Source organism: Ailuropoda melanoleuca, chromosome 15, assembly GCF_002007445.2.
Source record: "Ailuropoda melanoleuca isolate Jingjing chromosome 15, ASM200744v2, whole genome shotgun sequence".
NCBI classification, from domain to species: domain Eukaryota; kingdom Metazoa; phylum Chordata; class Mammalia; order Carnivora; family Ursidae; genus Ailuropoda; species Ailuropoda melanoleuca.
Window position 1 is genome coordinate 80,372,726 of NC_048232.1, and position 14,194 is coordinate 80,386,919.

At 55.5% G+C, this 14,194-nt stretch overlaps 1 protein-coding gene across 1 annotated transcript; it reads right to left on the reverse strand.

The window, feature by feature from the left end:
• Positions 1 to 1,962: 1,962 nt before the first annotated feature.
• TST (thiosulfate sulfurtransferase) lies at positions 1,963 to 14,189 on the reverse strand. Its single transcript, XM_034643721.1, has 3 exons — positions 14,132 to 14,189; positions 12,821 to 13,436; positions 1,963 to 2,409 (listed from the first exon to the last, which is right to left on the reverse strand). The coding sequence occupies exons 2-3, from the start codon at positions 13,431 to 13,433 to the stop codon at positions 2,111 to 2,113; spliced, it is 912 nt and encodes a 303-aa protein (XP_034499612.1). The 5' UTR covers positions 13,434 to 13,436; positions 14,132 to 14,189; the 3' UTR covers positions 1,963 to 2,110.
• Positions 14,190 to 14,194: the final 5 nt, after the last annotated feature.

Consider the following 14,194-nt stretch of genomic DNA (forward strand, 5'->3'; position numbering starts at 1 on the left):
CTGAGGATTGAGGGGCGCCTCTGTGGCACAGTCGTTAAGCATCTGCCTTTGGCTCAGGGCATGATCCCAGAGTCCTGGGATCGAGCCCCGCATCGGGCTCCCTGATCCACTGGGAAGCCTCCTTCTTCCTCTCCCACTCCCCCTGCTCGTGTTCCCTCTCTCACTGGCTCTCTCTCTCTGTGAAATAAATAAATAAAATCTTTAAAAAAAAAAAAAAAAGACTGAGGATTGAGCAAAGTCACTTTCAAGAAGGGCCTGGTGCACGGCTTGCAGAGAGAGATGTCACCTGTACCTCACAGCTAACCCTGTAAGCAGCTCATCAGCAAGGCCTTCAAAGGACACCAGACTCCCACCCCTTCAGCCACCTCCGCCCCCCGCCCCGGCCCCCCGTCCAGACCACCACCACCTCTTGCCTCCTCACTGGTCTTCTGGGATTGCTCTCACGCCCGTATGATCTGTTGCTGGTTGAGCCTTCCCGCAAACTTAGCTTCACGTTCCCTCGGCAGTTGCTGTGGGCCAGGGGTCTGGGCATGGCTTAGCGAATTCTCTGGCCACTCGAGGCTCACGCTGGCATGACAAGGACAGCATGGAGGCAGGAGGAGTCAGCCCTAGCCTCTTCCACGCAGACCCCACAGGCCTTCAGCCTGACCCAGCCCGACACCCAGTCTCCTCAGCATTTACTGAGCACCTGCCCCCCGAATGCCAGGCTAGGGGCTGGGTCACTTCATGGACGGACTTGGTCCCTGGCCCTCGGGGGCCCTGTCTTTGGCCAGGAAGGCTGCTCAGTGGAAGCCGGGAACCCCCATTAGGTGAGGCCAGGGCTCAGCCTGCAGCCTGTGAGGGGAAAACAGCCTTCCCGAGGTGCTGCCCGGACATCGGACAACAGGACAACCTTCCTTGCCCCGAGGTCTGGACATAGACAGGGGCCCGAGCTTAGGATTCCCATCTCAAACTCCAGCTTTGTCTTTTCCAGGGCTCCTAGTAAAAGAACCACTTCGAGCTGAGCCCATGGCTAGTTCATGCCTTCCGCCCTAACCGCCTGATGAGTAATAGGCATCCCGTTTGTCTCTCCTGCTCACGCGTGACCTGGGACAGAGGGCTGCCCTCCCCTGGCTCATCACCCCCACCCATGTCTGGGACCTGTAAGTAATAAATCTTATGACTTAACTTCCTTTGTGTGGGTGTATTAAAACCGCATCTTCCCTCAAAAGAAACCCGGGGTTTTCACTTCCCCAAGTGGGAGCTCAGACGCTGAGGGAGCTACCAGCTGCCCCTGTGGGGGGTGGCTGGTGCCCCCTCATTCAACAAGTCATAACCTGCTGATTCTTAATTCAGTACACCAGCAGTGGGTCCCCCAACACACGGCCCCAAAGGGGGGCTCAGAAAGCCTGTTTCTAGGAAACTCATCATCCAGCTATGTGGGCCCAGGCTTCTATCATAGCTTCACACTGCCAGCGCTCTGGAACCTTCTCCCCGGGGCTGAGGCTGCTTCTCCAGCCCCTCTTCGTGTGCTCCCCGGAGGGTCGTATTCTGAGCCAGGAAGGACACCCCAGGTGGAGGCCACCTTCCTTAGGCCCGCTTCTGAGCATCGCCTCTTCTGAGAGGTCCCAGGACCTGCACTGGGTGACATTGCGTTGGAACGCCGGATGCCCCTACCCCGTTCCCCGCACCCGGAGGGCTGAGTCTATAGCAGGAGGGGTTGGCACCCAGCTAGCCTTGGTTTTGCTTCTCCCCGGCTTCCCCGTCTCCCTTCCAGTAGGTCCCAGTATGCTGTACCTGACATGGGACAACAGGTGGCTTCCTTTGCCAAAACAAAATAACAGAGTGGCATCCTCAGTGTGGCCTCCCCAGCGAGGAGAGGGCTGCTCTGGAAGTTTCTGGCCTTGGTGGGTTCTAAGGAACATGAAGGAGCTGGGCAGATGGGGCAAGGGTGAAACCCAGGGAGAGGCAGGCAAACACAGCTACTCAGAAAAGGCAATTTATTACAGTGTTTGGGGGGAAAGCAATTCTAACACCTGGTCAGTCTCCTTTGCTGAAGATGTATGCACTGTTTGCCGGGCTGCGGTCACTAAACAGATGGGAGCTGCCAGCCAGCCAGGAGGCCCGCCACTCACGCCTTCTCACGCTTCCACTGGGACACACGGGTCTCCGGGGGTGCCCGGCGGAACCACTCGGACCAGGAGCCATCGTACACGGCCACATCCGGCTTGCCGCAGAGGTAGGCGGCCAGGGCGATGTGGCAGGCGGTGACTCCCTTCCGGCACGTGGCAATGAGGGGCTGGGTTAGGTTCACCTTCTTGGCCTCGAACATAGCACGCAGTTCCTCTGGGCTCTTCTCGAAGCCGTCCTCGGTCAAGAAGTCCATGAACGGCATGTTGACTGAGCCCCGGATGTGGCCCGGGTCCAGTCCTGGGCGCAGCAGAGGACAAAGGGAAGGACAGGTTCAGGAGCGGCATTGGGGGGTGGGAACAGGTGGGGCCATGGCCATAAGGATAGGGAGCTTCACAAACAAAAGTAACACCTTTGGCCTTCTCAGAGCTCAATTTACTCCTGGCCCAACCTACACTGACGCCGGAGACACAAGACAAAGGGCCTCCCCTCCCCCAAAACCTGCCTTGAAGTAGGGATGCCCCAAATCCTACCTGCTTGAGAGGACAGGGCTGAGTCTAGGCTCTGTCATTTACTGGCCCTTTTACTAACAGCTACCTTGGGCAAATGCTTCACTTCTCTGAATCAGTTTTCTCATCTGTAAAATGGGCTCAATGGTACATAACCCATTTCATAGGGTTATTGAGAAGCAAATGCTTCGTGCCGGGCCAATTGCTTAGAACACAGCGGTGGACACGGTCCAGGCTCTCAGGGAGATTACAGTCTAGCAAGGAAGACAGATGCTAAACGGATAACCACATGATTCATAAAATATAATATAAATATAAATTCATAAAGTATAATGTCCATTTTACAGATGTATACACCGAGGCAAGGCAGCATGAGATGGCTCAGCTAAGGCCACACAAAGAGGCAAAGGCAGACCCAGGATTACCCCGAGTCCCCTGATGTTCCCGTGAAGCACAGCTGTGGAAAGAGCATGTGACCTCGTGCTAGACAAGTTCGAATCCCACTCTGCCACTTACCAGAAGGGTGACCTTAAGCAAGTCACGTCACCTCTCCGAGCCTGTCTCCCCAGGGGTAAAATGGGAATGAGAGTATTTATGGGTTCCGGGGTGTTGTAAGGACCAAAGCACTAGCTGCTGCCCCTGGCCCATCCACCCTCAGATGCTGATGCTCCCACCCCTCCACCACCCACCCCTCCCTGCAGGCCGTTCCTAGCAACATTGAGAGGCTTGGATAGAAGTATCATGAGGGTCTGCACCGGCTCCGAGGTCCATTCTGGAACGGTCTCCCCTCCCAATGAGGCCCCTCTGCCAGATCTGGTTTCAGAATAGCCAGCAAGGGGGGGGCAAAGGGGTCTGGGCCAAGGCCAGAGCTGGGGGTGCCCACAGGGCCAAGGCCTTGATCCCACCCTCTGCATGCCGAAGCTCGCTCCTCTCTTCCTGAGGCACCCCAAGCCCTGGCAGGCTATGGATGCTGGGAGTGGGGCCCAAGACAGATTTAGGCATCTCTTTGGGCTCCTCTTCCTCCAAAACTCCCCACCTCCCCCGACACCTGGACCATGGGACACGGCAGGAGCAGGGTGGGCAGCAGCGGGAGGGAGAGGACCGGACCAAGGCACACGCTGGGGTAGGGTGCAGCCAGGAGGCCCTGCATCCCTGAGCCTCGGTCTCCTTATCTGTGAAATGGGGACATAACCCCACCTCCCTACAGGCTTGTGGAGAAGATTAGCTATAGGTAGAAGCCCCAGTGACCCTGGGCACATAACAGATACACAGTCATGTCGGTAACCTCCCATTCCCCGCACCCTGAGGCCAAAGAGGCTTGCAAATTTCACTGACAGGAGCCCAGAGTTCCTTTGAATAGGTGTCCTAACAGAAGTTACAGTGATATCCTCCTGCTGTCATTTTATCTTTTTGGTCTGGAAACTTTAATCTGAGAATGGATGTGCACTGACCCTACCAATGAGGAACAACAGACCGTCGGCTTCGAAGGCGTCCTTTGCCAAGACACCCAACTTAAAAATCTTTCGGCATCCAGACAGTAGGCTGAATTTAAGTGCATTTAAAAGTGCAAGTGCTTGTTAAGTTCTGAATGCCGTTTTGTTTCTTTCCTCCCATCCCGGATGAAAACAGCTTCCCTGCTTTCTTCTGGCTACATAAAAGGCAGCTCTTCCGAGTAAAGAAGTCGGGGGCTTTCTGTGATGCGGGCTTTCCCGAAACTGGGCCAGCCTCAGGAGGCGGGGGTCCTCCCCTCACCTCTGCCAGAGAGGGCTCGGGGCCTGTCCCAAGAATTTCAATGAGCAGGCACTGACCGCCCGTGCGTGACAAGGGCCCGGATGAATCGAGCCCAGAGAACCTTGGAGAACAGCCAAGGGAAGCAAAGGCACGTGGGCCCAGAAGCAGGGGTTCCTGCTGCTTCCCCCCCAACCCAAGTCCAACCTCCACTGCAGACTGGAGGCTTTCCATCCCCCAGCAGGTGGGCCACCATGCTCAGACTTGTGGCCCCAGGCGCCCGACAGTGGGGTAGCTCAAAAGCTTGCCCTCCCCGAGTGCTGACAAAGCCAGATTGTCCTCCTGGCTCTGATGGGGAGCCCAGGCTCAGAGAGGTGAGAAAACTCGCCTCAGGACACACAGGTATGTGAAGTCAGGTCTGCCTGATCCTAAAACCTGTGTTCTTGGACTAGCCTGAGCCTTTCTGGAAAAGGGAACTGAGATAGGGGAATGGATAAGATAACCCTTCATGTTCCTCAATTGCTCAGAGGCCTGGGACTTCGCGCTTCAGCTTGGGCCAAGAAGATGCCAGTGATGGGGGGGAGGTCAGCGAAAGGATGCGACCTCCAGTGGACTCATGAGCTGGACTGGGGCAACTGGAGGCTCCTCCCGCCCTCCCCATCCTTGGAATGTGCATTCTGCTCGCCTTCCCCGCTCCCAGACGCTGCCCCAAGGACGTGGCCTTGAGTGATGTGGTGTTGAGACCAGCTGGACAGTGTGTATGGGACTGAACCCAGTTAAGGCCTCTGCATAAACTTGAGAGATCTGGCAGGTGGGTGTGGAAACCTTCTCATCGTGCGGCTGGCCAAGATGAGCCTTGTAAGTAAGTTCCTTGCTTATCAAACCTGCCACCTACCAATCTGGCGTGGCCTGCCCCTTTCTTCCACCTCTCCCTGCGCTCTGCCTCCGGGGCTGGTCTCAGATTACCCCGGGGGAGGCTCCAGAGGAGGCTGGGAACGAAAAATTGGCCAGCCGGTCAGCCAGGAGACTGAAGAAATGGGCCTCGGGAAAGAGGCATCCGTGTGGGAAATCCTATGTCGGCCAGTGACCTCTGTGCAGGGAGGGGTGGCCCGTATGTAAGGTGCTTGTGGACCTCTGTGTGAGTCTAGGGATGCCCCGAAAACTCCAGCTGCTTTACCGCGCTTGTTTGGGGAACCGTGCACTGGCCTCTACTGTGGGCAGCTCAGCTGGAGACTGGTGCCCAGCTAGAGGCTCAAAGTCAAGTTGGAAAGTTGGTAGAATTGCTGAGGTTAGGGAAGGATGTGCAGGTTTCCACTACACCGTTGGCTTCGAGGCTGGCAGCCAAGGCAGGACAGCAGAAGTCAGCTGGAGACCTTAGTGCACCGCCCCTTTTTTTTTGCAAGGCAAGGAAGGCACAGGGTGCAGTGGATTAAGACACAGGGGCTTGTGACAAAGGCTGATTAGGGCGCTGAGACGTTGATGGCCGGGCAAGCGACCAGAATGCAGAGGAAGATGTGGTCGAGGGGGAAACGGAGATGCCGCACGCCTTCCCACCCCTAATACAAAGGGAAATTTTCAATAGCAATCGCCCCCAAACCTGGGGGAAAACTAAATCCAATGTTGCAAATCTTATGTCTTTGAAAAATGTAAACACCCCAGGAGATAACCAAAACAGTACTCACAGAAACTGTAGGAAAAAATCTGGGGGTTGGGGAGGGTGGGTACAGACTCTTCTAGAAGTTCCCTTGCCCAAAGCCTAGCCCAGTCTCCCTAAGATTATTCCTTGAGGGCTAGTTATGGGGTCTGTCGTGTGTTTACATATGTCTATGGATATATGTTAAATATACATGTTTTTCTACCTCCTGAAGGTATTACCAGAATTAATCTGTAAGGAGCTCTATTTAATTAGCTTAAAAATAAGTTCATCAAAGTGAACTTATGTAAAACTGAAATTTAATTTTCTCTCATCTGCTGTAAAGGATAAAGTTTTCTTGGACAATTGGTCTGTTCTTGATGGGATCGTGAAAGGCTTCCCTTTGCCTTTTAGGTAACCTACCTAAAAAACGAAGACTGCGTTTTATCAAAGTAAATTCCTATATTTCATGAAGTCTTTACCAAGTCTTTGATTACTTAAGAAAATGCACTCTTCTCTATTAAAAGAGCTAAGTGGTTTTTGTTTTGTTTTGTTTTGTTTTTTTTACAACTATGCAGTTCCTCTATTTGCCTTTGGAACCTTAAATTGTCATCTTGGTTAAATGGATAACTGAATGTTGTTTCACAGTGATCCGTGATCCTACACGAGCCTGTATTTTAAAACCTTCTGATATTTTTGACAAACTTCCACCAAATCAAATTCTAAATGAAGCTTTATTGACCTTGAACTAACTTAGAGATGTTTCTGGACAGGCTGGAAAGATTTGTTTTTCTCCTCGTAGAAGAGAAATTAAACGAATCAGACATTTCATATGTTAAATTAAACGGGAAGCTCGTCAAGTTGAAAGTGATGTTCATCTTTCCCTAGGAACTATTTATATGGAAGTTATTATTAAGAGTGTTCCAGAAAGTATATAAAATTCCTAAAAATCTGATATGTCCTGGTATCATGTTACCAATCATAATCTTGGTTTTATCACAAAAATAACCACATTCCCTTGTCAACTGCATTAGAATGAATTCTCATCGGAGCTATTGTTTTACTCCGATGCTTTTGCAAAAGCATTTCCTGCAAAGGGGTCTCTTCTTTAGGGAGATTCCTGGGCAAGATGGACAAATAGAGGTTTCTGAGAACTAAGATCATACCACTGACCTGCGTAAGAACGAATTGCATGGAATGGTAGCCCCAGGACTGCCCCTACTCTCCTTCCTCACATCAGTAAAATGCGCCTATCACATTGACCCTATAATATTAATGTGTGAAAACTTTAATCTGCTTCAGGACATGCTGCAGGCTTTGCTGGAAGAATGGTGGTGAACTTGCAGAAGGCTGGTAAGATACAAGTCCACCCAACCCATAAGAAGGCGGAAGAGATGCCAGCCTTTGTAGGGATTGTAGGGTTTTCCGAGGACTTATTTCCTGAGGCACAGTGCTGTTGTCCCTTATGCTGCCTGGTAAAGAAAGGGTGACTGGGGATCAGAGCAGCAAGTTGCCTTTGAGAAGGTAAAACAACTATTGAAATGTTAAATCTCTGGGCATCTCCCAAGCAGGGCCCCCATTTGAGTCAATGAATCTGGGACTCTAGAAGATTTGGGTCAGGCACTGTGGCAGAGACATCAGGAGAGAGTACCCCAAAGATTTTGGTTCCAGCTCTGGCAGGGGGCAAAACCTCTATGTACCCCCATAGTGCACCGGCTCCTAGTGGTGTCCACAGCGCCCCTCCAGATGGAGACGCTCAGGGAGGAAGGAACCCCAGCAGCCAGTTGGCTGAACTCATAGTCACTCCTTAGCCCTGGTCTTTAACCGGATTAACCCTATTGTTTGGGCAATGGGAAGCTGAGGGTGGATGACCATGAGTGGGCCCTTATGGGGTCAGGACTGATGACGGAATATTGAGCTTGCCTGCAAGAGCCTGAGGCAGTCCTCACTTTTCCATATCCCAGCTCATGGGGCACTGACTCCCACCCCCTGGCAGTCAGGAGGCCTCTGCCCTAGCCCGGGTACAGCCCCTAGCTCTTCCGTGCATATAGCAGACTGGATGCACAGAAAGAGAGGCCACCACTGCGCCCGGGTGGGTCAGCATATTGCCAAGGATGCTGGCTTGCCCCTGAAATAGAGTGGCTTGGTTAATGCAGTAACAGCTTGTCCTGTGTGTTGTAAACGACACACAAGGCAACTGACAAAGGAGCCTGGGGCCATTCACCAGAGTTCCCAACTGGTGACAGATTGGCAAATTGGTTATATTGCCCCCTCCCCGTTAGTGAAGGTTTTTCCTATGCCTGGTTTGTGTGGACACCCCATCTGGCCTAACCCCAGCCCTCCCTGGTCACTACAGACCAGGCTGCCACCATGAGGGGATGAGAGAAATGGAATACGGTGTTGAGATACCCTCGCCGACTAGACAATGATTGGGGGTCCTATTGCAAAACTGGGCAAAGGAACAGGACCTAGAATGGAGGTCCCCATCTCTCTTATCACCCGCCAGCAATAGGGTTGATAAAAAGGAAAAATGAATATTAAAGCAGCAGATTAAATTAGTCCCAGGTAAAACCACCTTGGCCGGATCACTAAAGCCCTGGCCCGGGCTTCTATACATTTGGATGATCAACCAGTAGGGCCTGTTGCCCCCTCTCCCAGACTGGGGACCCTTGCCGAGACACCCAACACCGTAAAGGTGTGGAAGTGGGGGGAGAGAACCATTGTCCTGCTCTGTGCCGATCAACGTGTTATGGCTGAGAACACTGAGCCCATCACACGTGGGCAAGGTGGCATCTACTGGAATCTGCAACGAGATGTCCCAGCAGGAGGGGTGAGTGAGAACTGCTCCCTCTGCATTGGGATCTCATGGTCCTGCTCTAAGGCAGACCTGCTAAAATGCATTATACCTGGAACAGAACACGCGCCCTTGAACAAGGGGAAGAGGTGGGGGTCCTGGGCCGCCACATCGTGCCCCCAGTCCATCTCCTCTCTCCCGACAGCGCTGCCTCCCCTAGCCAACACTCACGGGGTGCACAACCAGGTAGAGGTCCTGAAGCTGCCAACCTCCCTCTCCTCGAGGCCAGGTGAGCCCCTTCTGATTCCCGCTGGCACAATCATTTGGCTGCTTTGTCCCCTCCGTTGGCGCGGAAGCATGTTCCGGCACACACGGAAGCCCTTAACTAAATTCACCCAGCAAGCCTTGAATGATAGCCAACAAAACCCGTCCTTACTGAGTACCACAAGATCTTCAGTGAGAAAAGCTGTGCTCCAAAACAGGGTGGCCTTAGACATCATCGCTGCATTGCAAGGAGACACCTGGGCCACGATCCAAACAGAATGCTGTGTGTTCCTATCTGATGAGTCTCTTATGTCACCTTTACTGAGTCACATGAGAATACCAGTGAAGGAAGGTCCTCAGTGACCTGACTCCCAGGCTAGGGGACTTAATAAATCAATGGTTCGGATCACGGGGCTCTTGATGGCAAATGTTACCACTGATTTGGGGAATCGTTGTCTTAGTCTGTATCTTCTCTTATATGTGCCAGTACTGTTGCTATGGAGTCTGCCGCCCGTGGAGCCAGAGAGCCACCAAAGGAGCCACCACCATGCTCGTGAAACCCCTTGCTGACCGCTCAGGGCACAATGCAGAAGAGAGAGCCGATATGAGGGATAGAGGGTTGGGGGAGGTCATGGAGAGGACATAACCACCAGTTGACCCATGAGCTGGACTGGGGCAACTGGAGGCTCCTCTCGCCCTCCCCTGTCCTTGGAATGTGCATTCTGCTTGCCTTCCCCGCTCCCAGACACTGCCCCAAGGACGTGGCCTTGAGAGAGCGATGTGGTGTTGCGACCAACTGGGACTGAACCCAGTGAAGGCCTCTGGATTAGCTTTCAAGATCCGGCAGGCGGGTGTGGAAATCTCATCTTGCGGCCGGCCACCCCACACAAGCCTAGTAAGTAAGTTGCCTTATTAAACCTACCACCAACTGACCCGGGGTGGCCTGCTCTTTCTTGGGTCTCTCCCTGCCCTCTGCATCTGGGGGCAGGTTTCAGATTACCCCTGGAAGCTCCCAGTTCCTGAGGAGGCCGTGAACTCTCACCATTCAGGGGGGTGAGTTAACATCTCTCAGGCCACTGCTACGTGTGGGTTTTCCAGGCCAGGATTAAACCTGTTCGGCTTTTTCTTGCTTTCCTCCTATAGACAAAGCAATCCTTTGCAGGCTGCCCCAGTGGGCCACTCCACTCCTGGCCCCTGGGAGGCAGCTCAGCACTCTCCCGGCCCCCATCCCACACCAGCCCCCAGCCCCGGGGAGGGAGAGACACAGGCAAGGGGCCGCAGGGCACTGTGGAGCTGTGACCTTTCTCCTCCGAGGCCCTGTGTTTGCTTACACAGCAGTGGCCTTGGGAAACAGCCCCACTTTGAGGCCTGCTGACTGGGGTCAAATCTTGGCCACTCCGCCTCCTTAGACAACCCTCTTCTCCCTTCTCCCACCTGCAAAGTGGGATCAGCCCTAACCCCCACCTTCCACCCCACGCAGGGCTGCTGTGGGTGTCAAGGAGAGAACACGCATAAAACATTCTGCGGATAAAAGTGCCCGTTAGGGAGTCGGTCTTCTCCTTCTTCACCCTCACTGCCCTCAAGGCCGGAGGAAAAGAGAAAAGGGTTTATAGAGACACTGGCAGGGTCCCCTGCCACCTCCTTGGCTGGCTTCTGCCAGCACTCTGTAAGGTAGCACGTTCCTTTCATGAAGGAGGGAAGGGCTCACCAGAGGCTGCACAGGGTGGGACGCAAGCTCAGCTCTGCCTGACTCTCCCCTTGTGCCCCTTGCAAACAGGACCAAAGGCACGGGGGCGGGGGGGGGGGGNGCACAAAGCCGGGGCCCGGGGCGGTGCTAGCCTCACGTCAGCGGGAAGCACCTGTTGGGAGTCCAAGGCCCACTCCCGGCTCCTCCACTAGGATGTTCCTTCCAGCGTCTGCCATCCACACCACCCCTGGGTGGTATATCCGGACCGCTGAGCCCACCCCAAGCTGGGGACCAGGAAGTCAGCGAGCCCCATGCGCCTTTGTGCCCCCAAAACGTGTTGTACGGGAGGCCAGCCAAGCCTTTTAGGGAATGAGGGAAGGAAGTGCCCCGCCCATGCTTTCTAGATGGCCCGGTCCTTTATAGGGCTCCTTACCTTTCTCAAAATACCCTTCCAGCTACTGCTGCATCTAAATAAGCATACAGCCAGGAGGGCAAGGCTGGCGTTCCTCTCCTTGTTTTGTAAGGGAACCCAGAGAGGCCAAGAAATTGCACTGACGTCCTGCCACAAAGGAGGGGCTGACCTCACAGGAGGGAGGATCCATGTTCCTGGGGATCTGGAGGAGGTGGGAGGGGGTAGGGAGCAGGGAGGTGGGGAGGGACTCCTCTCTAAGCCTCAGTGCCCTCATCCTAAAACGGGAGTGAGGAGATGGGATCTGACATCTCTTTGCTTATTTGCAGCTTGCTCATGGCAAGCAAGCCCCAAGAGGCAGCTAGGGAAACAATTCTACCATTCCTCCCCCAAGTGGCAGTGAAAGTCCCAAGTAGAGAAGGCATCTTGGACCACGACCAGGAAGGGGCTGCAGGAGGTCCGTGATTCAGAGACTTCTGAATCTTCAACTCCAGACCTCCAGAGAACAAGGTGGGCAAGAAAAACACGGGTCCTGGAGAGAGCCATGGCTCTGCCACTCACTAGCCATAGGGCCTTGACCTGCTCCTTCCTCTGTGTGCCTCAGTCTCCCCTCTGTCCGACAAGGTGACTTTCAGGACCTCCAGCTCTAAGAGTGTCCAAAACAGTTTTCACAGAGTGCTGTCCCTCAGAGGCACAGAAAGGAAGAGCCATTTTTCAACGAGTTAGGAAAGATGTGCCACAGAACTTAGGCTCTGTAAACCCCCCACCCCCAGGAGAGAGCCCAGAGCCAGGGGGTGTCGGCCAGCCTGGAGAGGCCCCCAAAGCAGGGAGGTCCCTGCCACCCGAGGTGCCCAGGCAGGCAACCCAGCCAGGGCGATGGAGAGACTTCTAAGGTTCTCTGTTACGAGGTTCTAGAACTCAGCACTTCCTCTCCTGAGACTCCCCCCACCTCCAGCAATGTGGAACCCTCCTAGCCTCCCCTCTGTCTGTGGGAGAGGATGAGTCCCTGTGGACTCCTGGTTTCGAGCACTGATTTGAAACTAGTCAGCACCGGGTTAAATCTCAACTCTGCCACTTAACTGAGCAAATAACTTAATGGCCTCGCATCTTCGTTTCCTCCTCTCTAAAATGGGGATATTAAGCCTTCCTAGATGAGACAATGCAGTGTCGAGTGTGTAGTCTGAAATGGCAGCTGCTTTTACAGCTCTGCAAGCAGGCTGCAGCTGTTCGGAAAGATCAGGGGGGCCAGGGAGCTGGAAGGAGGGACGGGGTGCTGCGGGCAGGGCTTTGTTGATGTCTGTGTAGGTTTTGGGGGAACGAGGGGGGGCCTGGGAAGCTAGGTGTCCTTGAGAGCTTCCGTACAGAGATGTGTGTTGGGCTCGTGGACACACCTCCAAAGGGGAGTCGTGTCTGGGCATGGATGTGGGTGAAGATGTCACCAGTCCCCTCTGCTGATGCCACCTCATCGGATGCTAGGTCGCTGGTTAGCAGGCGGCTATGGGAACGCCTATGTAGGTCCTCGGGCATCGGAGCTGAAAAGGCTATTAGCTTTGGCTCTGTTCTCTCATTTCCCAGATCCAGACCGGGACCTACCTGCGGGGGGACCTGAGGGCACCACACAACCTTACTCTCCATCATTCCTTGGGGCATCACTCCCCAGGGGCCACCCGCCCCTCAGGACACCTACCTACTGCATCTGGCTCTGGCTCAGTGCCCAGGTACCGTCCTTGGGACCGTGAATCCACCAGCTGGAACCTCTTAGACTCCAGGTTCTCCAGCACCTGCTCGTAGGTCTTGAGCAGGGAGCGGTCCAGGGTGGCTTTGAAGACAGCCGGCTCTGGGCGTGAGGGCTCCGATGTCACCGGGTGGCCCTCCTTCAGCCAGTTCCGGAAGCCGCCATTGAGCACTGACACGGTGCGGTGGCCAAACACGCGGAACATCCACCACACCCGGGGCGCATAGAAGCAGCCCAGGTTGTCACCGTCATACACCACCACGTGCGTCTGGTTGCTGATGCCCAGGCGGCCCACGTAGTCGGCGAAGTGGGCCTCGCTGGGCAGCATCATCTCGTAGGGCGACGCTGCGTTCCGACACTCCTCTATATCAAAGAAGGAGGCGCCGGGCACATGACGTTCTAGGTACTCCTTGCGGGCCTCGCGGGTGCCCGGCGAGTACCAGGACGCGTCCAGCACCCGCAGCCCAGGTCCCAGCTTGCCAGCCCGAACCGACTCCGCCAGCCACTTAGTGGAGACCAGCGCCCGGTACAGCACCTGATGAACCATGGTTTCAGCTCTGCGCATCACCTGGCGCGGGTGGAAACCGGGAAAGAGAGCGGCATGAGGTCTGCGTGTGTCGTGGGGCGGGATCGGGGAGGAGCTTTTTCCCACCGCACTCCCCCAGGGTGGCGTGTTCGCCGCAGCCCAGCAACCCCGCGGCGCCGGGGGCAGGCTGTGGGAAAGGTTTGCGGGTTCCCCAAGGAAAGGCCGCTCCGCCCCTCCCTGGGGCCCCCCCGCGCAGAAGGGGGAGGGGCGAGAGCCTCCGAGGGCCCCAGAAGGGGGAGCCGGCGGGGAGGGCGCCCGGCCCCGGGAGCTACAGTGCTCGTCCTTGGGATCCTGCCAGAAAAGAGCAGAGAAAAGATGCGCAGCACGGGGGAGCGGGGGGCGGGGGGACCTGTTGAGCTTAGGACTCCCTTGGCTGGGAGGGTAGGGGAGTGGGCGCCTGGGGGAGGGGTCGCTGGGGCCCGCACAGGCCCTCGCCCGCGCCTCTGGCGAGCCTGCCGGCGGCCAATCTCAGCAGCCAGGGAGGGCTCGCCCGCCTCCAGAACGCCCGCGCCCAGGCCCCGGCTCGGTGCCCTCTGCCCCTGCTGGGTCCGAGGTTCCCCGGGCACCCTGCCCCGCTCTCGCCAGGGGGACCCTCCCCTGGGTCGCAGGGGCCAGACCGGCGGCCCAATCCCGAGCGGCCCGGGCGCCTGGCCGCCAACCCACCCGGCCGCACTCACTCGCCCTCGCCGCCGCCCAGGCTCTCGCCCCCGACCGCTGGAGAAGTTGGCCGGTTCAAACCT